General features: G+C 39.4%; 1 protein-coding gene across 3 annotated transcripts in view; it reads right to left on the bottom strand.

The window, feature by feature from the left end:
• TTC1 (tetratricopeptide repeat domain 1) overlaps positions 1–15,218 on the bottom strand; it is a 48,754-nt gene extending 33,536 nt beyond the window's left edge. The window contains exons 1-2 of one of the 3 annotated variants that reach the window (XM_026007742.2): positions 15,094–15,218; positions 12,863–13,227 (exon numbers count right to left, since the gene is read on the bottom strand). In XM_026007742.2, coding sequence (XP_025863527.1) covers positions 12,863–13,195 — 333 coding nt within the window. In that variant the 5' untranslated portion in view covers positions 13,196–13,227; positions 15,094–15,218. Of the gene's footprint in view, positions 1–12,862; positions 13,228–14,517 lie in introns of all 3 variants that reach the window. The other 2 variants (XM_026007753.2, XM_026007763.2) reach the window with 2 other exon arrangements.
• Positions 15,219–26,348: the final 11,130 nt, after the last annotated feature.

The following is a 26,348-nucleotide window of genomic DNA, read 5'->3' on the forward strand; positions in this document are numbered from 1 at the left end:
CTTACAATTAGTGAGTAACACTCACGAAAAATTATAGAACTTCAGGAAATAACCACGAAATCTGTGGCTTATTTGCAAGGGACTGCTCCTCTTCTTCCTCCCAGCATTTGACATCGTAGTTCTAATACAGCAAGGTAGGCCATGAATAACCAGCAGTTCCACTGTTTGAGAAGGCTGATATGATTCAAAGCAGAAGGTAAAACAATCCATGCCTAGTGGTATTGTCAGTAGTAAGTAGCAATCTGAGTGGTAAGCAAACAGGGAAAGTCAGAAGTTCTACTAATCTGTGGCTACAGCCCTGGCTGGGCAAACAATGGACCCATGGACCAGACAGAAATGTAACAGGTAGAGAGAAGACACAGAGAAGTACTTGACAAGCTTTTCAAATACCCCTGATGGACTGGATGTAGTGTACATTCTTGGGAAGAATGAAGAGGGCCAAATTTATTCACACACCCTTGTCTTATCAGGAGCCTGTACATATGTGCTGAGGAGACACAAGTCCAGCCAGGGCAGAGTTGGAAATTTCCTAAAATTGTAATATACTTCTAAATCCACAAACAAATCAGTAGGTGGAAGCCTTGTTGGTTTGAGGTGTTGGAACATAATCCCTGATCAGTTACTGGCTGACCACTAAGCTGTGCAGAAACAGGAGCAATCCCAAGAAGGCCAAACTTAAAAATAAAAACAAGGACAAAAACAAAACCCAAATGAGCAGACCGGTCAGTGGCCACATATTGCAGGGGAAAGAGATTGCACAGCTTAAGTTGAGGTAAATTACTAAACAAACAAGTTGATAAAAAAGCAACAACAAAAATAATTTAAGGAGGGTGTGGGAAGATACTAGAATCCAGAGATGCTACAGTATTACTTAAAATGTCGTTTTGACAAAAAATTTTAAGATATCAAGAGATAGAAAAGCCTGACCTACAATCAGAAAAAAAAAAAAAAGTCAAGAGGAACATTGAACATTCAGATTTTAGATCTAGCAAAGACTTGAAAGCAGCTATAAATAAATAGGCTCAAAGAACTAAAGGATATTGTGTTTGAAGATTTAAATGAGAGCATGATGACAATAATTTAAAAAACAGAGAGAACCATGATAAAGGGACATAAATTATTTAAAATGAAGAAACAGTTGAAAAGTCCAAAAACTGAAATGAAAAGTTCATAGAAAGGAGATTTGAATTGGCATGAAAAATAGGTAAACTTGAAGTGAGAGCAAAAATGAGGGCAGAAAAAACATAGGAAAAATGAACAGAGCCCTCACAATATGTGATGGGAGTCTCAGAAGAGAAAAAAGGATAAAACAAGTATCTGAAGAAATAATGGCTGAAAATTTCAAAATTTTGATGAAAAATATTAATCTAAAGATCCAAGAAGCTCAATGAACCACAAGTACATAGATCCATACCTAGAAACACCAGAGCCAAACTGTTAAAAGACAAAGAGAAAATCTGAAAGCAACAGGAAGAAAACACTTATCAGGTATAGAAGAACAACAAAACTATTAGTGTTATCTGATTTCTCACCAAGATGCCAGAGGCAGTTGTGATGACATACTCAAAAATGCTGAAAGAAAAAAACTGTCAACCAAGAATTAGATATGCAGCAAAACTATACCTCAAAATGAAGGCAAAATAAAGACATTCACGGATAAAGATAAAATGTGCTTCTACCAGACCTGCCTTACGAGATGTACTAAGGGAAATCCTTTGGACTGAAAGGAAGTAACACCAGATAGTAACTCAAATCTACACAGAGAAATGAAGAGCATTAGAAATGGTAAATACATAAAAGGCTCTATAAATATATTGTTTTCTCTTTTCTTAAAGATTTATTTCTTTGAGAGAGAGTGCGTACATGCACATAAGTGGTAGGAGCAGAGGGAAAGGGAGAGAAAATCTCAATCAGATTTCACGCTCGGCATGGAGCCCAATGCAGGGCTTGATCTAACAATCTGAGCTGAAACGAAGAGCTGGACACTTAACCAACTGCACCACCCCAGTGCCCTATTTTCTCTCCTAATTTCCTTAAAAGACAAAAAGATTATACAGTAATTATGATATGGTTGGGTTTATAACATATATTGATAACACGTATGTGGCAATGGTAGCACAAAGGAGGGGGAGGAAATGGAGTTACACTGAATTAAAATTTCTATATTTTACTGGAATTATGTAATATTAAACTAGACTGTAATAAGGTGCATAATGTAATCCACATAGCAACCACTAAAAGAATTTAGCTAAGAAAGTTTAAAAATTAGAAATATTAAAATGGTACACTAAAAATTATCAAATATAAAAGAAAGCACATTTTTTCATCTTTAAAAATTAAATTTTAATTTTGAAATATTTTTATCCCCTTGCTATCAGGAATTAAGGCACTTGAAAAGATGACACTGCTCTAGAACATGTCATCTCGTCCCAGAGATCTCATCTCTAGTCATTTTGAGACCTATGTTAAAAAACCTCTACCTCACTGAATCAGGGACTTACACCACAGATCTTTAGTTGTTCTTCTACACATAATCAAAGGCCATTTTCCATTGAATTAGTAAAATGTGTCCTTTGCTGATGGACCAATTCAATTTGCAAATGTTTAAAATCTATTCTTTGCCATCACAAATACAGGTATGCTCAGGATCTTTAATTTTATTTTCCAGGGAATGATTTTCTTGGCTCACAGGGCAAAAGAATTTTTTTCTTTTTTCTTCTTTTTTCTTTCTTTCTTTAAAGATTTTCTTTATTTATTCATGAGAAAGAGAGAGAGAGAGAGAGAGAGAGAGAGAGAGAGGGGGGTAGAGACACAGGCAGAGGGAGAAGCAGGCTCCATGCAGGGAGCCTGATGTGGGACTCAATCCCGGGACTCCAGGATCACGCCCTGGGCTGAAGGCAGGTGCCAAACTGCTGAGCCACCCAGAGATTTCCCCAGGGCAAAGGAATTTCATATGATATAGAAAATTATACTTAGTGATAAAAGAACTTTGAAATATTATATTGCAAAACACCATCCCGACAACACATTTCTATACTTTAATCAATCCTTCAGTTATTTTTAAATCTCATTACCACCACAATCTTCTGGTGGTGATCCAACCTAAGTGTAATTTTTTTTTTTTTAGTAGGCTCCATACCCAGCATGGAGCCCAATGCAGAGCTTGAACTCCTGATCTTGAGACCAAGACCTGAACTAAGATCAAGTTGGATGCTTAAGCAACTGAACCATGAAAGCGCCCCTAAATGCTAAACTAAGGTTTTAATTGATAATCTGACAAAAAAGTGGGAGGTGAGCATTTGGAAAAGGATACAAACTTAGTCCAAGTTGATATTAAAATATAATTAAATTGTTGAGACAAAGATGGACTTTTAAAAAAAATGTTGTTTGGGGGCTTGAGTGTTGTTTGGCCTTGAGTGGCTCAGTGGTTGAGCGTCTGCCTTCAGCTCAGGTTGTGATCCTGGAGTCCTGGGATCAAGTTCCGCCATCAAGCTCGCCTCAGGGAGCCTGCTTCTCCCTCTGCCTGTGTCTCTGCCTTTCTCCCTTTCTCTCTATGTCTCTCATGAATAAATAAATAAAATCTTTTAAAAATTTTTTTGAAGAAAACGATGTTAGGAAAATCTGGTAGTCATCTGGAAAACGATAAAATTAGAATATATTTCACACCTTACACAACAGATTCCAAGGATATTGGAGGTCTACATGTAGTAAGTGAAATCATACATAATGGAAGAGAATATAGGTGAATTCCTCTTTAATCTCTGTGAGGAATAGCTTTCTGTGATTCAAAATTCTGGAGAATTTAAATTGATACCATTTTCATCTTGGTGTAAACTGGCAAAAATATCAGAAGGTACTCTTCATTCCTTAATTAATCATCAAACCACTACCTTGTCCCGGACTAGGGAATATTCCATATAGTTAAGATCAGTGAATACAAATGAAACAAGTTAGAGGTTTTAAGTGTATATCCCTTCTATCATTAAATGACAAAACCTGAATTAAATACATTTTTACAAATTCTCTTAATGATCCTGAGTGACCATGTGTTTATTAACAGACAACAGGGAGAAAACCAAAAGGTTTACACCAGCAAGTCAATTTCCATATTGTAAATCTATCAGCAGCTCTCTGCTTCCCTCTGCAGTTTTGCAAAGTAATTGCTACAAAATAAAAAGTGTCAAGCAGTGTAGACAGAGATCAACCACAGCTGGGTCAAAATAGAGTGTTAAAAGAAAAGCTACATACTTGCTAAAGGGCTGGAAAATGGAGGCACATACAACAATACTTTTCTGCTTTGCTCTTATCCAGAGTGGGATGAAAAAACTACACACTTAAAGGGCTAGAGATACCTGTCCTACAAAGCATCCTGAGGGGAATTCCTTTGCCATTAAAAAGGAATAAAAGCTTCAGTTTTGTTTTCTTTGAAATCAGAATCATTTGCTTCACACACACAGATACATTTTTTCTTTCCACAAGTCACTTTTAGAAACCCTCTAGGGAGTCTGGAGGGAGGCTCTCTGGACTGAAGCTGTAGTTAGAACCTGACCTCTCATTAAGTCCCATATTTGTTAGCAAAGATGACTGCTCTATGAGGAACTAATTTTGGAAATATTTCCATGGTTCTTAGCTCAGAAAATTCTATTTCCCAAAACTCAACTTAATAGAAATAATTTCCTTATTTAGCGTTGTTTAAATTCTGCCCAACAAGTCTTTTTTAGACGTCAAGCACAGATGAGGGTAAAAAAAAAAATCCCATTGGTAAACTCTTCTTTTGATATTAGATGCAGTTAGTATACTAGGTACACTTGTGTTTTGGAAGCTTGGTGGTATGTCAATCTGGCTTCCTGTTTCTCAAAGAGTGGCCACAGTTCTACTTATATCAAAATGACCTGGGGATGCTCATTAATAAAGCAGATTCCTGGCTGCCACCTACAAGTCTGTGCTATCAGATAATTCCCAGGACTTTGTATGATTAATACATTTCCTGTGACTCAGGCAAAATAAAGTTTAAGAACCAGTGATCATAAACATAAAGTGATCTTCCTTAATAAACACAGGGAAGACTGAATGCCACTTTAACTGGTTCATCAGTAAACAAACTACAATTATCCCACAAACTTAAAAATGTTTTGGAGTAAACATTTTGGAAATATTATTTCCCCTGACTTAAACTCAAAATCAGAAATCTAAGGTTCCTTCCAATTCTTAAATTCTAGGACTTTGTTTGATCACTTGTCAAGAGTGTTCACTGAATTCAGTACTAATAAACTTCAAAATTAATAAATTTGGCAACCTTAGTTCAAAAGGATGCCCATTAAAAATGAAATGAAAGGGAAACAACAAATCAGAAGTTTTCTCATAAGGTTAACAGAAGATGCAAACCACTATAGAAGTTACTGAAAACTTTCGGGAAGCAACCAAGAGAATGTTCCCTGCAAACATGCTCACTGTTAGTGGCAACATTGAAAACAATTATGAAAATAATGCAATGAGGTAGCAGAAACATGGAAATTAAAAGGATTAAGTACTGCAGGATTTAGAAAAAATGAGAGATAGGGAAAGAACCGATAAAGAACTTCTGTTCCAAATCAATACTTCAATAATGAGAGATAGGGAAAGAACCGATAAAGAACTTCTGTTCCAAATCAATACTTCAATAATGGTTCCTTGTTAAACATAAACAATCTTGAAGGAAAGAACAATCCTTTATGTTTTCAGAGTAAGGGAAATGTTTTATTTTTTATTTATTTATTTATTTTTTTAAAATTTTTATTTATTTATGATAGTCACACAGAGAGAGAGGCAGAGACACAGGCAGAGGGAGATGCAGACTCCATGCACCGGGAGCCCGATGTGGGACTCGATCCTGGGTCTCCAGGATCGCGCCCTGGGCCAAAGGCAGGCGCCAAACCGCTGCGCCACCCAGGGATCCCAGGGAAATGTTTTAAAATCGCAGAAACCTTGTGCTCTGAATACATGTTCACCAAGCAACAGACTTTTTTTTTTTCCTTTAAAGATTTATTTGAGAGAGAGAGAGAGAAAGCAGGGGAGAGCGACAGAGGGAGAAGCAGACTCCCTATGGGGCAGGGACCTGGTGTGGGATTCGATCCCAGGGCCCTGGAATCATGACCTGAGCCAAAAGCAAACGTTTAACTGACTGAGCCACCCAGGTGCCCAGCAACAGATTTTTGTATCCCTTACTTAAAGGGATCTATGTATATACCTATTTGCAAATGAATACCATGTGCAAACAACTGGCAGGACAGAGCAAACCCATTAAAATGACTAAATCTGCATTTTGGCTTACAAATAAACTTTTTTCATTTACATCAAGAATTAAATCACTAGGGACACCTGGGTGGCTCAGCGGTTGAGCATCTATCTGCCTTTGGTTCAGGGTGTGATCCCGGGATCCGATCCGAGAGGAGTCCCGCATCAGGCTCCCTGTGAGGAGCCTGCTTCTCCCTCTGCCTATGTCTCTGCCTCTCTGTGTATCTCTCATGAATAAATAAAATCTTAAAATAAATAAATAAATAAATCACTAGAGCTCTAAGGAACTCAAAGTCCCAATGTCTTCTCCTCTGTATTTGTAAATGGTATTCATCAACCCAGTAGCTGAAGCCAAGGAATCATGCTAATACCTTCTCCCCTTGCGTGAAATATTCTCCTCTCAGACTGTCACATACTTGACTCCTTTTTCCCTTCAAGTCTTTGCTGATACACAACCTCTCATCACTTCATCTTATTTTTAAAAAATATCTTTCAACTAGAATACAGCTGCTATGAGAGAAGAGAAACCCTCTCATCTTGTTTACCACTGTATCCTTAAGAGCCTCAAACAATGCCTAACATGTGGAAGAAGTGCAAACACTTCCAGAATAAATGAATGAGATAAATTGTAACTTGTAAGATCAATTTTTGGCTCTTACAGCCCAGATAATCATACCATTTATTCAACAGCTATTTAATGAAGGCCCCAAGACAGAGGTCCTCAAACTTTAGCGAACATGTAAGAATTACCTAGGGAATTTTACATGAGGGCTAAACTCCATGGTGACAAGTTGCCCATAAAAGCTGATTCGATTATAGGATCAACAGCACTACAATGTTGTATGTTCCACAGGTCCCCATACTATAAAGCACCTTTGCATCTGATATAGCAACAATTCTCATCTGCTACCAGATTTGTCCTTACTTCAGCCAAGCCTTTGAGAATCACTTATTTGTGTCACAGATCTAGTACATCTCAAATGTTCCCTGAAATTCCATTGCTCTGGGTAGTCATGTGGATATTTAAGTTTTGTTTTTGTTTTTAAGATTTTTATTTATTTATTCATGAGAGACATAGAAAGAGAGAGGCAGAGACACAGGCAGAAGGAGAAGCAGGCTCCCCATGGGGAGCCTGATACAGGATTTCATCCTAGGTCCTGGGGATCATGATGTGAGCCAAAGGCAGACATTCAACCACTGAGCCACCCAGGTGCCCCAGACATTTAAGTTTTCACAAAAGATTAGGATATACACGCACACATATACAGTGCTTTTCTTAAGAGATTTTACCTGTATTTTTTTTTTTTTATGATAGTCACAGAGAGAGAGAGAGGCAGAGACACAACTCAGGCAGAGGGAGAAGCAGGCTCCATGCACCAGGAGCCCGATGTGGGATTCGATCCAGGGTCTCCAGGACCGCGCCCTGGGCCAAAGGCAGGTGCCAAACCGCTGCGCCACCCAGGGATCCCTTACCTGTTTTTTAAAAATCTTAACTGCCTTCCTCTTCCATTACTTCTTCTTTTTTTTTTTTTTTGCCTCCACCCCTCCTCCTCTCCATTACTCTTGATTTATGAATTCTGCTGAGAACTGGACCTTCTCTTGAGCCCGGATTATCATCTCAGCCACAGGGTTGGTCAAGTCAGCTTGAATAACAGGCTTTAGCTATTGATACTTGATTCTGCCTGAAGAGGAACACTTAGCAGATCCTATTATAACATTTCTTTCCAAATCCTCAAAGGTCAGCTTCATGTGCTGTTTGGTAAAAAGCCCATGTTGGTTGTAAAGAATCAATTTTTATTTATTTATAGTCTCAAAACAGAATAACTTGCATTGTTGTTGGTTATAAATGTAACAAGTGCTTAATGTAAAAAAAAAAAGTGGAGAATGAGCAAAATAGATGAAGGGTAGTAAGAGGTAAAACTTTCAGTTATAAAATAAGTCATGGGGACAAAAAGTACAGCATAGGGGATACAGTCTATATAATACTGTAATAACTTTGTATCCTGATAGATGGTAAGCATTATCATGGTAAGAAATACAGAATTATCATAACACTATGTAGTACACCCAAAAAGTAATACAATATTGTATATCAACCGTACTTCCAAAAAGTATATTAAATATAAATAAAAATTCCCCAATAATCATACCCCATATCTTTCCAAACTTTTATGTATGAACATATTTTCACATAGGTTTCTAACTTAAAAGGAATCATCACTATCCTATAACCTGCTATAAAGGAAAAACACCTCTTGTGTGTCTCCTTTACTGTTAATACTCACATGGAACCCTTCTGTGACCAGATATGTGCAAAGTTCCCCCACACCCAGCAACTCCAACTCTACAGTTGCTGTCCTGCAACTTAACTCAATTTGGACATGATCCACCTAGAGATAGCATCAGATCCTACAAATTAGGAGCTCCATCCCACAGACTGGCCCAAACCCCACCCCTACTTCAGATGCCAAATGCAAGTCCAGGTTGTCACCTCTGCTTTTGACTCATGGGCTATAAATTGGAAGTTCCTATGACCTCTTCCTCAAGTGCAATTAAATTGCTAAAGAAGCTCATAGAAATCAGAAAAGTAGTTTGCTTATTAGATTATCAGTTTACTCTAAAGACTATAACTCTGGGAATAGGCAAATAGAAGAGATGCATAGGACAAGGTTTGTGGGAAGGGGCACTGAGCTTCCATGACCTCTGGGTGTGCCATCCTTGCACTTCCACATGTTCACCCAACTTGGAAGCTCTCTGAACTCTTCTATAAGGTTTTTTTTTTTTTTTAAGATTTTATTTATTTATTCATGAGAGAGATGCAGAGACATAGAGGGAGATGCAGGCTCTCCACGGGGAGCCCCATGTGGGACTCGATCCCAGGACTCCAGGATCACAGCCTGAGCCAAAAGCAGACGCCCAACCACTGAGCCATCCAGGTGTCCCTCCTGAGGGTTTTTACTGTAGGTTTTAGTACATAAGCACGATTGGTCAAATCACTGGTCATGAGTGATTAACTCAACCTCCAGCCCCGTCCCTTTCTCAGAGGTGGGGGTGGGCTAGGGTGGCGCTGAAAGCTTCAAACTCTGAAAACCAGACCTCATCCTTAGGGGCCTTCCAAAAGTCACCTCATGTGTGTTTGAAAGGGGCTTGTTATAAATAAAAAAATGTATACCCTTATCTCTTATTAGGCAATTCCAAGGGTTTTAGGAACTCTGTGCCAGGAACTGGACAAAAACCAAATACATATCCATATCTCTTATTATAAGCCATATTATCACACCTGTTTAAATCACTTAACATTACAGGCATTTCTTCCATGTCAACATTAAGACTTATCTTTCTCATGACTGCATAATACGCTACCTCATAAAAATGGCAAAAATATTTAAAGTAATACCCTCTGTTGAACATCATTTCTAATGTTCAAAATTATAAATGATGCTACAACACATCTGTACACATTTTATAAACATCTGTACACAACTCTAACGATTTCCTTAAAATAAATCACTAAAAACAATCAGGTTTAGTTGTGCTGCCCAATATGGTAAACACTAGCCACATGTGACTATTTAAATTAACTGAATTAAAAAATTTTGAAATTCAGTTCCTCAGCTCTACTAGTCACATTTCAAATACTCCAGCTGATGACAATTATTAATATGTGGTAGCTGATGGCCAGTAGGCAACCGTATTGAACAGAGTAGATACAGAACATTCCCATAACTGCAGAAAGTTCAATTGATAGCCCTGGTCTAAAGAAACATCCATATAAAAATTTTATACCTGTATCCCACAGAAATGATATAACACTTTAAACTCTTGAAATTAGTATACGCACTCCTACATCCTCTCATTGACGGTATCAGCTAACTATATGAGACATAGTGCTTTAATTTGCCTTTAAAAATTATCAGTGAGGGGAAACCTGGGTGGTTTAGTCTGTTGAGCCTCTGACTCCTGGTTTCAGCACAGTTTATCATCTCAGGGTTGTGAGACTGAGCCTCATATAGTGCTCTTTGGTTGGTGGGGAATCTGCTTGATGATTCTCTCCCTTTGCCCCTCCCCCTGCTTGAGTGCGCATGTTCTCTCTCTCTCTCTCTCTCCAAAATAAATACACAAACCTTTAAAAAAAATTAGTGAAGCTGCAAGTCTTCACATTTTTTGGCTCTGTTTACTTTGTTGCTGTTGAATTATCTCAACTTTGTCTATTTTAAAAGAAATCAAAGCTATCCTGTTTCAGATCACCTACAAAACCAAAACATATGTGCAGTGAAGAGACATTTCTTCATCTATTTTGCTGGTTTCCTAATAACTTTATAAAGATATTTATCAAGACACCATAAAAATAACTAAGAATACCACCACAATTACATAAAGGCAGTCTGTACACTCATGAGATTGTTTCCTTAGTGGAGTTATAACAATGGCTAATACCACAGCACATTGTTTCTATGAGATATTGTTACAAATTTTTGAATTAAGCTATGAAAACATGAGTTGGTATACAAATATAAAATAGAAAATGTTTATATTTGAAAAGTGATTTTATTTACACAAAAGTCTGGAATTCGAAAGAAACCAACCTAACGGGAATTAGAACAGTAGGTCTGTGGGTTGGTAGAGGTGGAGAGAATGAACGAGTGGTAAAGCATACGAAGGGAGATTCTGAAATGATGGAGATGTTCTGGATCCTAATAAGGGTGAATTGCACAGGTATATATAGTTGTCAAGACTCCCTGAACTGTACACAGAACTTAAACAGTTTCACTATATGGAAGTTACATCTTAATTTTTAAAAGGAAGAAAAAAGTTTATTAGGCATTGCGCTATATAGAATATTCAACTAATAGGTAATAAAAGTAATTATTTTAAATACTTATAGAACTTAAATGTGATTCCTGGTCAGGAGACACAGTTTTACTAAATTGGGGAATGGAAAGCAGAGTATGTAATATCTAGAGCCAAACCACACAACAATCAAGCCAATGGCACTGTAGAAAATTCACTATCAGGACAAAATGTATTAAGGTATCAGAAAAGCACTGCTAACATTTTAACAGACATTTAGTCAACATTTCTAAAAAGCCTGCACCAGGGAAATGAAAACTGAACCAAACCCTTTCTGGAAAATCATTTCCCTAATTATCAAAGAGTATGTGATTTAATTTTCTGAGCCATTTCTGCTGAGGTAGTTTATGAAATTGGCTCTTCTTTGCCCTTTGTTTTTCTCTTCTGGCAGCACACATTAGCACAAAAGCTATTACTTGCATGTTAAAACTAACAGGCTTGAAAATTAAAAATGCCTAAGGAAAGACAAGATGCTCCTCTCCATGTCACATTACCTCCCCACTCCCACTGTTACAATGCACATTTAGTATCCCAGCCCAATACCAAAATAGCATAAGCTGTTTATTGAGTGAGTTCTTCAGAAGCCAAGGCTACAAATCTCATTCAAGTTCTTTGCAGACAAGCTCAGTTGTTACGGTAACTCTTCAGATGGCCTTGCTTATGGGATGAGAAGGAAGGATACATGGGGGATACCAAGACTTCTGTCTCCAAAAGTGAAGGGTTGCCCAGGTAAGGATATGTCCCAGGGGCAAAGAAGCAGGAAAGTGGACATTTTATTAGCGTATCTGCTTTGTAGAAAGACAGCTATTTTTGTTACTAAATTCAACATTATATTTAAGAATCAAACAGATCTAGGTTTGAAAATCAGTTCTGCCATTTACTAGATGTGTGATCTCAGGCAAGTTACTAAGTTCTTTTCTTTTGTGGGGAATGCTAACAGTATGTTCCATAGGTGTGTTGTGAAGATTACATGAAAACACAAATAATTTCATAAGCTCAGTGTCTGGCTTTATTATAGGTGCTTAACAAATGATAACTACTATCCCACATGATTCTGTTCCTCAAGAACATTATGTAAATAATGCAGGCCCTAGTCACTGCACTCTGCACCAAACCACCACTAGGATATTCAGGCAGTCATCTGTTGCTATTAAGGAATTAACACAAATAGACAGCATACCATAATTCTAAAGTCTAACTAACAAGTGTCCCATAAAGGAATGGAATTTCAGCAACCAACTATCAATAAAGACTTTTTTTTTTTCTTTAGAGGCGGGGGTGACGAGTGGGAGAGAGAGATAATTTTTAAACATACTCTACGCCCAGCTCGAAGCCCAACTCAGACCTCGATGTCATGACCCTGAGATCATGACCTGAGCCAAAATCAAGAGTCGGACACTTTAATGGACTAAGCCATCCAGGTGCACAGATAGCATTTTTTTTTTTTTTTTGAGAGCTAAAAGCTATATATAGGTGCTAGAAAATAAATTATGTAAGATAGACATAAGAACTCAATATTGACCAAGAAAAAAAAAAAAAAAGCAATCTGCCAAGCAGACAGTGAATGCTTCCCTGCCATGATACTGATTTATCTCAGCTCCATCACTAATGAAGCAACAAGGACACAGATGGGCAAGTAACTCTTTACCACATGATGCAATCTATATTTTAGTAGCAGCCACATTTACTCACTTTAAAAAGCAGTTTATGCGGCAGATCATGCACAATAAATATTTACCTGTTTCTCCTCTTCTGGCATGTTTTTTTCCAGTTCTATTAGGTATTCTTCATCAAGTTCAGAGGAATTCACATTATCATCAGGTTTGTTCTCAACCTTGTCCACTCCTGGCTCCTCCTTTTCAAATGAGGCACTAGAGTCATGAAAACATTCTTCTCCCTGGTCTTCTTCCTGAGAATGAGCCTCAACATCTTTGAGCAGCTTGTTGTGAAGATGGTGATCTTTGGGATCAGAAACTGGAGGACTAGCACACTCTGCTTCCTGGGGATCTGTAACTTTCAAACCATTGAAGAGATCCTCTGGAACACTACAGTTTCCTGACTTCTCCCCCATGCTGTATCAGTGAGGGAAGTAAAGCTGAAGCTCTGGGGAAAGAGAAAATATGTTAGGTAATGGTGCTTATACAGTTATCTACCACTTTCCAAAAGTCTGCCTTATTCCACTTAGCTTTTAACAGAGACCTACATTAGTATGGTAACAGTTTCCAAAAAAGTGAAAATCCCCTTCAGTTTTCTTTCAATTAGTGAAAACAGGTAAATATTCAGGTAGGTCTTTCATAAATGGAAAGTGGTATAACTCCACCTTTAGAAAATGGGGGTAAGGGTGCATGTTGATAATCTTTGCTTTAGGCCATTTCAGCTCAGGAAAGGCTTGACAAGAACACTCAACTTTTGCATAGCAGGGGAAACTTGTATTTTAAAAAAAATCCGGGGATCCCTGGGTGGCGCAGTGGTTTGGTGCCTGCCATTGGCCCAGGGCATGGTCCTGGAGACCCGGGATGTAATCCCACGTCGGGCTCCCGGTGCATGGAGCCTGCTTCTCTCTGTGTGTGTGTGACTATCATAAGTAAAATAAAAATTAAAAAAAAAAAAAAAATCCGGGGGCAGTCCCGGTGGCTTAGCGGTTTAGCTCCGCCTTCCAATCGGGGCCTGATCCTGGAGACCCAGGTTCGAGTCCCACGTCGGGCTCCCTGCATGGAACCTGCTTCTCCCGCTGCCTGTGTCTCTGCCTCTCTCTCTCCATCTCATCTCTCATCTCCAATAAGTAAATAAAATCTTTAAATAAAGTACAATTAAAAAAAATCCGGGATGCCTCGGTGGCTCAGGTCAGAATTCCTGTGTCCTGGGATCGAGTCCTGCACTGGGCTCCCCACGGGGAGCCTGCTTCTCCTTCTGCCTAGGTCTCTGCCTCTCTCCCTGTGTCTCTCATGAATAAATAAATAAAATCTTAAAAAAAAAAAAATCCTATTACACATAGACTTCTGCATCAAAACCCAAAACATACCCTAACTTCTTGTCACTGAAATTTATTATAAAAAAAACTGGTTATCGTAAGTTCATAATGCCAAATTTTTACTGACACTCCTTTCAGAATTTCATATAAGCAACGGGAGACTTTTGTTTTGTTTTGTTTTCTACGGGAGACTGGTTTTAATGTGGCTCTTCCTCTTTCCACTGCTCGAATTTTGTCGGGGTAGCCAAAAAACAGGCATAAACTATTGTTTAACGGCAAGAAGAAAATGAAACGGCCCTCATCTTAATTCGCAATAGCCCGCTCGTAAATTTAAAAAATGCAGGCCTGTCTTTCCAGCACCACCGTATGAAGCTCAAGAGTAAGTTTCTGATGGAGCTCGGAACACTGAAGGTCAACTTTACCCAAACGTGTGTGGTGGAGCCAACGCAGGTCACAGTGGAATGGGAATCTGGTCCTCCTCGGGATCCCCGTGGGGTCGGCCGCAGACTCTAAGAGCGGTTCTCAATCCTGGCCAGACGACATAGCCCTTGGCAGGCTTTGGCAAGTCCTGCTGCCCAAACCGTATCCTCCGCGGGCTCTGACTTACCGCTCTGGCGCAGGCCCAGGACACCTGTGCTTTTAAAGGGCGGCCCAGGTGACCCTACCGTACCCCGCTGAGGGCCGCGGCTGCACCAGCTGAGTCAGACCGCCAGCAGCCCCGCCCCCCTCGTCGCAGCAAAATCACGCCAACAACCCTGGTGCCGCGACAAGGGCCCGAAATCTTCCCAGCTCGTCCCAAGAAAACTTCAAGCAGCAAAATCTTAATCAAGACTTGGCTTCCACAGCAATGTTCTGTTTCTCTCTGCTCCCCGGTCTACCGTGAGAACGCGAGTTTGAGGCCGCAGGGCTAAGCCAGGGCCCCCCCTGCGCCTCCCAACGGCTCGTCCTCTACCTGAGTCCCTCCCAGCCAAAGCGGACGGAGCCGGGCAGCTACTCACAGGTCCCCAGCGCCTCGCGTCTTCACCTTCCCAGCCTCCGGGATCTTCTATATCCGCTCCGTCAAGTGCACTTCCCTCGGCGCCAACCAATGGCGTCGCTGTTGGCAAAGCATCCTGGGAAATGTAGTGGAAGCCTCGGGGAGAGAGCGCGTTGCCGTCGCGTTGTGTGACGCCATTGTACGGACGGAATTGCAAGTGTCGGTTGCCATTTTGGGTTACGGCAAGACTCCGCCTCCCTCTGCGCGGCGGAAAAAGAGGCTGCGTCCGGGCTGTTACTTTTTACTCCTCTCTGACTTCTTAAGCTGGCCTTGCAGAGAGGAATCTTGAAGCATAAACCTTGTCCAAAATAAAGTTTGCTCAAAGTGTGCCTTTCAAGGGGCCCATTACTAGATCAAAACAGTTTTCATAATAATATTAAGTTGCTATTTGCCTTTTCCACCCTCCTTTCATGAATATACTGTTTTCCAGGGGATGTTGTCATGTGATCGCGCAATGGCTTGAATGCAGAGGGAGCTTTGAGCATCCAGCTGTCTTCTATTAAGACGGATATTTGCATAAATGTAAAACAATGCCACTCTTCTCACTAAAAGGGTTTTTTGTTTTGGAAAATACAGTGATTTATAAAAAGATTATTTATGTTGGCATAGAATAGCTGTTGTTCTCGTAAATTAATAAATATTAAATATTTTTCCGTTCTCCTTTCTAATACAGTAAATATTGATAAGTATGACCCACATAAACAAAAGCCTTTTGTGGTCTTCACTAATATTAACAGTGTTAAGTGGTCCTGGAGCCAAAAATGAACTTTTGCCCAATGAACCCATTCAAGAAATGCTTGTTGAATGTTTGTTAGACCCCATGCCAGAAATACAGAACTGAAATATCCCTTAAGGAAGCCAGACAGGTAATCAGCAATAACAGCAGATTATTACTTAGTTTTCTGTAATTCACAGAACCTATTGCAGAGATAGCTGGGAGGGGCTTTTTCAGGAAACTTGTTTTTTGAATTTATGTCTAAATGAGGTTGTGCACACCCTTGCATTTTTGTGTAAGTCAAAAGCTTTAATATACAAAAAACATTAAAAATATATCAGAATTTTGGAAACCTTTTAATATTTAAAAAATTTAAAATATGGCAGGAACTTAAAAACTGTTCAGTAGTTAGCGCTCTTATGACCTTTAAGAGGTCTGGTGAGGTGCAAAGAGACACAAACTTCCAGTTTTAAAATAAATAAGTCACAGAGATGAAAAGTATAGCATAGGGAATATAGCTAATAATATTGTAATAATTCTGTATGGTGACAGTGACCATAGTTAGGTGGTGAGCACTGAGTAATGTACAGAATTGTCAAATCATGTATGTCTGAAACTCATAACGTTGTATGTCAACTATACTTTAATAACAATAATAATAATAATAAATAAGTTCTGTTAAATAAATTCTGGTGTAATAGAAAGGCTATTCATTTTGGAGCAAAATAAGTAAATAAATAAAATAAACTTGAGTTGCAATGTCAGCATTTTTACTTTACTAGTTGTCCAACTTTGACAATTCTAGTAACTAACATTTATTGATTATGTGTTTGTTAGGTGTCACATCTGTGAAAAACTTTAGGTGGATTATTTATTATTTGAAATCTAAGTCTGGTTTGCCACTTACTAGCTGTGTGACGTTAGTGTAAATTACTTAGTGCTTCTAAACTTTGATATATAAATTTGCCCCATATGTAAACGTGGGTTGGGTTTAAGTTAAACCCCTTAAGTTTTGGGAGAAAGAAATGATATAATCTAGAAGACAAGGTGCACAGGGCTTGACACATAGTGTTTAAGGAACATTAGAGCCAATAATAATATGTGACAGGCCTTCTGACAGTAGTGGTCACATGAAACCTAATAAGACACTGTTCCTGTCTTCCCCATTCCCAGGAGCTCACAACCTATTAGGGGAGGTGGAGAGTGGGCCTAAGATAAAAGGACTACTGAGCCTGAAGGAAGAAGCAATCAACTTTTTTTTTTTTTTTTTTTAAGCCAAGAAAAGCCAACATTCAATTGGCCGAGTTTGGTAAGTCTTCACTAATAAGATATTTGAGTTATACTGTTGAAAGAGTAATAGTTCATTAAGAGGAAAAACAAAATAAACAGGACAGGCTGAGGGCTATCCTAAAAATCTCAGGAATATTTTTGGAAATGATAAATAGTTGGATATTGCTAAAGTAGAGAGCACAAAGCAAGAAACACATTTTTACAAATAGAAGTCCACCAATCAGATCCTGGAACCACGGAAATTTTGTCTTAGTGCTCAAAGCCACTATGTAAAAGGAAAAGAAATATTTCTCATCTAGAGGGCTGTTCTGTTGTTATTTTCCCAGGGTAGAGACCATGTTTGTCTTGTTTACAGCTGTAAGGGGTCAATGAACATTTTGTTATCACATGGGTGAATTATTCTCTTTCAGGGATTTATGGCCAAAACACTGGGTAATGTGGTACTCTGATGAGTTGTACAAAAAGATTTTGAGACTCCTGGAGTCATCTCACTGGATTGTTGTAAGAATTAAATGGTGTCATGTTTTATCTAAAGCATAAGTGAAGTGCTCAAGACAGAAAAAAATAGTATTAACAGCTCTTAGCATGGTAAGTGCTCAATAAACATTTGCAGTTATTGTATTACTATTATTAATGGTCTCACAGTATTACCAACATTATGATTACTATAGTACTTGTAATTTAATTATTAATAGCATTACTTATGATAATATTAAGAGTGATATTTGTGAAGCTTTTATTTACACTCCTCAGAGGGCTGAACCCCTAAGTTTATTGAGCAAATGGAAGCTGAACATGAATGAATGAATAATGAATGAATGCTAGGCATCATACAAGACCCTATGGTGTATGCAGCAATGAATCAGGAAAATAGCAAAGGAACCATTTTCTATTTGCTTTTCTTTCTGGGGAAGCAGCTGGGTGATTTCTTAGGATTTCTTAGTGGCATGAGATGATACAAGAGGAGTCTTATACTCAAGATGGTTCTTTGGGTCACTGCCATGACAATAGGATTACTGTCCAGTATGGTGGTTAAGAATGTAGGCTCTGGAGTCAGACTTCCTTAGTCTGAATCTCTGCTCTGCCTCTTAGCAACTGTGTGATCTGATCTTAGACAAATCACTGAACCTTGATATCTACTTCATAAGGTTCCATGAAGCTTAAATGAAATAACAAACCAACGCACTTCCTACAGATCCTTGCACAAACTTTTAACATAAAATAGATTGCTTTGTGGAGAATCTGCAGGCAGGGATGGAAATCACTCCTGCCTTCCCTGGTGACTTATATATACACTATGCTAAACTTTTGGGAGGTTCTGTGCATCTACCCTCCCCGGAACTAGAGATTTAAATCTATGCTAGACTGACTCAGTCTTTTCTGTACCCAAAGTGGATATATTCAGACCATGGGGTTTACAGAGCCTAGCTCTGAAGATAAAGCTTTATGCTCTAGGATCCTCTAAGTCCTGAACTCTACTCTCCACATTCTCCCAGAGCCTGGGTGCATGAACTTGGCAAAGAGAGGTCCAATGTCCAGAAATAGCCAGGGATGCCAAAAGAATTCCTGAAGATGAGAGGCATTACATAAAATATATAATTAAGATGCAGATCCTGTATTCCTATAGTGTTTTCAAAAGATGCTATTGCTTCTTATTTATTCGCAGTTCCGATCCTCAAAATGAAATTTCTGATAAGAGACATAATCAAGAGCTAACATTTTGTGCATTTAAATTCTTAGATTTCTGTTTTCCCTTAGATCACCATGTCTAATAGCAATATAGTGTGAGCCACATATCTAACTTTAAATTTTCTAGTAGCAGCATTAAAAACAATAAAAGAAGTGAAGTTAATTTATATAATATTTTCTTTAACCCCATACATCTAAAATAATCTCATGTGAACATGTAATCAACATAAAAATCAAGAGAATACATTCTATTTTTCATACTAAGTCTTTGGGAACATGTGAATATTTTACTGTTATAGCACATCTCAATTTGGACATTAGCTTTTCATTGAAAATATTTGAATCTGTTCTTATATTCCATAAAATTTACAGTTAAGTAAATTCACAAATCCAGGTTTTTTTCAAATTACTTCCCAATGACTGAATCAAATATTAATTTTTAAATTTAATTTTATTAAAATTAAATAAAATGAGAAATTTAAGTCCATGGGGCACCTGGGTGGCTCAGTTGGTTAAGCATCTGCCTTCGGTTTAGGTCATGGTCCCAAGGTCCTGGGATCAACCCCCACATTGGGCTCCCTGCTCTGTGGGGACCCTGCTTCTCTGTCTCCTTTTGGTCCTTCCACCTGCTTGTGCACTCGAGCTCTTTCTCAAATAAATAATAATATCCTTCAAAAAAAAAGTAATTTAAGTTCAAGGTTGCACTACCCACATTTCAGGTGTTCAATAGGCACATGAAGCTAGTCTCTACTGTAGTAGGCTTAGACTTTTCAGAACATTAGCTAACATTCATAGAGAACTTGTATGTGTCAGGGGCTGTGCTCATTATTTTACATTTGTAATTGTAGATAATCCTTACGATGACCCTGGCCTCCCTTCACTGTTGTTTCTTATAATCCCTTCACCATGCAGTAACCAGGCTGATGTTCAAAAACATGAATCTTGGAGCACCTGGGTAGCTCAGTTAAGTGTCCAACTCTTGATTTTTGCTCAGGTCATGATCCCAGCAATCATGAGGTCAAATCCTGCATTGAGCTCTGTACTGGGTGTGAAGCTTGAGTGAGATTCTTTCTCTCCCTATGCCCTTCCCCACCTACTCACTCTTGCTCTCTCTCTCTAGAAAAGTAAAATAAATAATAATAAAAAACAATTAATCCTGTACAAGTTTTATCTGTTGGCATTAACTTCCCATTCTGATAAGAATAAAATCCAAAATTCCTTATCATGATTCATAAGACCCATGAAATCTGGTCTCTACCCACCTCTCTGACATCATTTTGTGCCACTTTCCCTTTGGGATACTACTTTGCTTTCTGTTCCTAAAACACAATAGTATTTGCCCCATGTCTAAATCTTTGTACTCAATAGTCAATAGTCCCTCTGCCTAAAGACATTAAGAGCCCTTCCTGTGGTTTGCTCATTTTCATTCTTCAGATTTTGCCTTAATATCATTTAAGTAGCTCACTCTATTACATCACTCTGTATATCTCCTTTCTATCATTTATCATGTCTGTAGCAATCTTGAGTATTTACTTATTCTAATATTATAAGTCCCTTTACTAGGATGTAAGAGCTACAGAGATTTGTCTTCTTTTTTTGCCGTCAAGCTTGTAGAGCCTAGCACAGTGCCTGGTACTTAATAGGCAATCAAATACTATATAAATGGATGACATTGGTAGGTATTATTATAAATAAGACTGAGGCTCAAGGCACCTGGGTGGCTCAGTTGGTTAAGTGTCTGCCTTTGGCTCAGGCTCAGCCCCCCGTTGGGCTCCCTCCTCATCGGCAATTCTGCTTCTTCCTCTCCCTTTTCTCTTCCCCCTGATTGTGCTCTCTATCTCTCAAATAAATTAAAAATAAATAAATAAATAAATTTAAAAGAAAAAAAAAAAGACTGAGGCTTAGAGAGGATAAAAGTTTCCCCCAAGATCACTCAGCTAATAGAACAGACTGAGAACATAAAGCTGGATCTAACCACAAACTCTATGTTTTTCTAAAGAACAAAAGGGGTGGGCAGATAGGGTAAACTTAACTGCAAAAAGGAGTGATTTTGAAGGTGATTTATATCTGTAAAAATATATGTGGATATATACTTGGCAGGAAAACTCAGAAGTTTTTTAGTGTCAAGCAAATGGCTCAGAGCCTGGTTAAAGATGAGGCCTCTAATGCTTATGATGGATGGATGAAGGTCCCGTATACAATGGAGCTGACTGTCTTGGAGTGAATCATCCTGAAAAATGCCAAGACAAGCATCCTGCACCCACTTGCCTGACTGTGCAACCCTTCTTTGCCCTCAACCTTAGGTCATTTGGACCAAGAAAGGAAATTTGTGTGCCTCAACCACAAATGGAATGACTGAACTAGCACATTTTTTCCCTTGGGACTCATCAGCTGGACCAAACAATTTGTTCTGAGTTAGGAACCATACTCCTAACCTCATTTTGCCATATTAAATGTCAATGTCCATCTCAAAGCATAAAGCACTGTATTCGTGATGTACAAACCTTTGCAAGCTCAGAGGGCCAATTTTGGTCCGGCAGGTGGCAAGGGCAATAGTCAGAAGGAAGAACAAGCGGATGTGTGTTGAGTGCCAACTGGGTTGTCAGCTGGGTGTCAAGCACTGTGCTGAACATTTTTATCTGTCATTCCCCTCATTGAATCCTCTCAGTCTCCCTTTGAAGGGGAAAGAAATATTTTCACTCCAGAAAAACTGAATCAGAAGCTTCTGATCAGGTCAAGGTGGAGACAGTGGATATTTGGACAGCTAAGGAAAGTACAAATTCCTCAGCAAGCAGCTCAATCCCAGGATTCAGATCTCAGCGTGGAGGCCCCTGCTCTGGGGGCTTGCATTTTTAAAGAGGATGCTTCCTACCTGACCCTACCACTCCAGTTACTGTCTGACAGCACTCCATTTCACAAATCATGACATGTTAAAAAAATCATCTTTAATTATTTTACTTACCTCTTGTTTTTCTTTTTCTTTTTTTCTAGAGAGAGTATAGCAGAGTTTTAGAGCAGGAGTTGGCAAACTTTTTCTGTAAATGGCCAGGTAGTAAATATTTTAGACTCTCTAGGCCATGCAGTCTCTGCTATACCTGCTGGACTGCTGGTGTCACATGAAAGCAGCCATAGACACCATGTAAATGAATGAGAATGTCTGTGTTCCAATAAAACTTTATTTACAAAAGCAGACATCTGGCCGGACTTGGCTAAAGGGCTGTAGTTTGCCAACCTGTGTTTTAGAGCACAGATTGTAGCACCACACTGGACAAGACTGAATAGCAGCTCAGCCCCTGACTAGTTCTGTAAACTTGGACAAGCTCCTTAACCTCAATAAGGTTCTGATTCCCTATCTGTAACACAGGGATAATAATAGTATTTTCCTTCTAAGTTGATGGGGAAGCATACATGGATTAACATATGTAAAATACTCAGAGCAGAGCAGGTCTTTAAAAGTGTTTAATCTTAGCCTTTATATTTCACAAGGGCAAAGGCCACATGAGTTGTGTCCTGAGTCCTTGGCACAAAGGAGTCCTTGCAAAAAGGAGGTAGTCAGGAAACACATGTCCAGAAATGAATGGATGAATGATCTTTTATTAGCCTCAGAATGAAAAAAAGAGTTTGTTGATTTTTAAAAAAATAGAAAATAGGTTTTTCCTTTTTAGTAGTGTAAAAATGTTCCCCAAGTCTAACATTTAGCTAGGTTCTCTACATAGCTCAGACCCCAGCACCAGACTAAAATTCTCTCAAAGCCAGAAGAAAAGGCAGCTTCCATTGTGCAAACCAAATATTCTCCCCCAACAAAGACATCCCAGAGTATGTATTTCCATAAATTCTTGGGAAAATTGGCCAAAATACCAGCTTGTTTAGGAAGCATCTTTCTTGGCCAAGCTGACCACCTCAGAGTGCCCTGTGTTTTTTGAGTACAAGACTGTAAAAGCACTCAGTACTACCCTAAACATAATTTGAAGTCCTCTCTAAAATATAATTTAACAAATAAGATATTTGTAGATCTTTATTTGCTATTTAAAACATTAATTATGGCTACCTTGGAAGATTTCTTGGATGAATAAATATGTAATAAGTATTCACAGATATTTTAAAAGCACAAATTAGGAAGGAAACCAACTTTCCCAACTTCCCTGTTATTTGCCTCTGTTTAGAGATGGCAGAGGAAATGACTGGTTGATCCATGACTTTTTTTAAACCATGGTATGTTGGCTCAAATTTTTCAAAAAGCCTAAGATAATTATGGCTATATGGCCCATTGGTAAAATCTCATTTTGTCTCCTTGTGGTCTTAAGTAGCTTCAACCAAGTGCATTCAAGGTGCATTTCCCCCATTATTATTGAATTTTATACTAGTTTAATCACAATCTGGCACTAGAGAATATATGGCTAGAGCAGGAGACATATCTGGAAGTGATAGAAAAACATCAGCATCTCTAGAAAATAGGTCTAAAGTTAAATGATTTAACAACACTCAGCAATTACTTAGCATTTCAGAAGGTGACCCTGTGTACTGAACATGCATAACCTGTGTACTTGAGTGTGCCTAATGTAATTATTTTGGTTCTCCTGGCAGCTCTGAGCTAGGCAAAGCATGTGTTATTCCCATTCTACAGAAGACAAAACTGAGGGACTTGTTCAGGGTGGCCATGAATGGCAGAATTTCATTTATAGCCAGAAGGACACAGAAATCTCACAGTTCAAGGGGTTCTTCATCTCCTTTCGTCTGTGGATTCTTTTGGCAGTCTGCTGAATCCTGTGGACCCCCTTTCAGAAAAATGTTTTCAAATGCATGAGACAAAATCCATAGGATTATGAACAGAATAAATCGTACTGAAATAAAGTTACTGAAATGTTAAAAATATATTTTTGTGATATATATGTTATATATGTATATAACCCATTAAATATGGCAGGAGTAGTAACTACCATGATTTCGCAGTAGTGGTGAGCATAAATAATATTTTAACATATCTAAAACAACTAAAATATGCTATAAAAAGCCTGTGATTTCTTTTGGTTGAAAAAGTCACAGATTCTGCTAATATTACTGTGGTCTGTTGCCTATAGTCGTAATAAAAGAAAATACTACATTTCAATTAGAGGTCAGTGAAAATAAGAATGTAATGTTTTTCCCCAAATTCCTGACCATCCCCCCTGAACTTTATCCATGGCCCTATAGGAGTCTATAGAGCCCAAGCAAGAACTTTGAACTCTAGTCCAATCCCTCATAAACATGAGGAAACTGAGGGCCAGGGAGGGAAAGAGACTTATTTGGGATGACTTACCATGTACTACCAGGGCTTAAACTAGAACCCAGGGTGAGGGTGCCTGGATGCTCTGTCATTAGAGCATGCAATGCTTGATCTCAGGGTCATGAATTTAAGCCCCATGCTGGGCGTGGAGCCTACTTTAAAAAAAAGAATAAACTAGAACCCAGGGGTTGAAAAGACCTTCCTTACAGGGTTTTTATGAAGGATAAACATATTAATATATGTAAATGCTTTGCACAGTATCAGACACACAATAGCCATCTTGCAGAAAAGAATGTCAATGTGATGCAGTAGAGGCACACATATGGGCCTTTCTGGAAGTCTCCTTAAAAGGGGGACAGAGTCAGTTCTTTGCCCTTGTGCCTTTCCTCTTTGGGAGTGAAGGAAGGACATCATGGCCACATTAGAAGGATGGTACAGGCAAATACTAGATGGGACATGGGCCTTTCCCAGCAGTATGAGGTGGCCACACCTTCCTTGGACGGCCTACCTCCAGTCTACCCACATGAGAGAAAACCAAAATCTTCTAACTCTTCAAGCCTCTGTTACTTGTGCTCTCTTATGTGCAGCCAAACTCATTCTCTCGCTGACACGGTCCTTCTTCTAATAGGGTGATGGAGCCTCTCGGGGCTCTTCCCTAGAAGAGCCTCAATTTGACGTTGCTTGGCAAGGGTTCAAGGATGAGAGGACTTAAGGTGGTGCCCGGCCTGATTTCAAGTGCACAGAAACAGGCAGTTGTTATTACCATCATGGTTTCAGTGCCCCATGGTTCTCTGTGCTCTCTACCCGACTGGCTCCTAGCTTCAAAACCACATACAGCTTCCCACACCCAGCCCACCCTCCCGCTGTGGCTCTGCGACACAGGCCTCCAATTTGGCCTTGACTGAATGCTTATCATGTCTCCCAGAAAGAGACAGCTGATGAAAAATGCTGACAGAGACAAAACACCTAATAATTAGTGGCTAACAACCACAGACATGGAGGCAATTAGGTGGTTTATACAAATTCAGGGACTGAGGCAGCGTCCCGCTAGTCCTCAGGTTTCTTGCATCAGCCGCAAGAGTGGTTTCTGCCAGTTGTGCTGACTTTACAGGAAGAATGTGGCACGAGAAGTAGTGATTGGAGAGGTTGTGAGGAGGTTGAGAAGGATCTTTTTTTTTTTTTTTGGAGAAGGATCTTTTAACATGAAATGCCGTCCCACCCTTGGTCATGTCCTGCTCCAGTGGCCACTTTGCTCTACCTCTTATAATCAAAGCTGTAAGGCTCATGTGGAAGCCTTAGAAGGGCCATGGGTAATGCCATGGGCCTTAGAAGGGGCCAATGGGTAAAGATGCATGCAAGTCGGGCTTCCCAAAGATACACTTGGCTACTGACTTGGTACAGCACGGAGTTGTTTCCCCACTGGTCCTTTTCCTTCCCTTTGCACTGATGGATTGGGGACTGAGTGGGATGCCACTGCCTGCCAAAGTAGGTTTCCTTCTCTGTGGGACCTAGAAGGGAGGCATGTGTCTCTCCACCCTCTGGGCTGGTGGGGCTTCTGTAGATGTACTGGGCAGGCTAAAACTTGGCACCCCTCCCAATTAATATCCTTTTATCACCAACAGCTTTTATATTTTTAAAGATTTTATTTTATTTATTCATGAGAGGCAGAGAGAGAGAGAGAGAGAGGCGGGGGGGGGGGTGGGCAGAGACAAAGACAGAGGGAGAAAGAAGCAGGCTGCATGCGGGAACCCGATGTGGGAGTCGATCCCGGGTCTCCAGGATCATGCCCCAAGCTGAAGGCGGCACTAAACCGCTGGGCCACCAGGGCTGCACATCCAGCAACTTTTAAATTAACATCATTTAGTGGCACTTGGATGGCTCAGCCACTTAAGGGTCTGGCCCTAGATTTTGGCTCAGGTCATGATCTCAGGGTTGTGAAATCGAACCCCACGTCGGGCTTTGTGCTGGGTGTGGAGCCTGCTTACAATTATTTCTCCTTCTCCCTCTCCACCCCTCCCCCCTTCCTCTCTCCCTCTCTAAAAATAATAATAATAATAATAATAAAAAAGCGCACCATTTAAAAAATTCAGTAGAAGAACAGGCCTCACTTGAAATCCCAGTGCCATTCCCCAAAAGTGACATCAACAATGGTGTGCTGTGTATCCTTCCAGAAGATTTCAATACACTGTTATAGACTGAATTATGTCCTCCCCAAATTCATATGCTGAAGCTCTAACTCCTAATGTGACTGTATTTGGAT

Source organism: Vulpes vulpes, chromosome 4, assembly GCF_048418805.1.
Source record: "Vulpes vulpes isolate BD-2025 chromosome 4, VulVul3, whole genome shotgun sequence".
Classification (NCBI taxonomy): Eukaryota; Metazoa; Chordata; class Mammalia; order Carnivora; family Canidae; genus Vulpes; species Vulpes vulpes.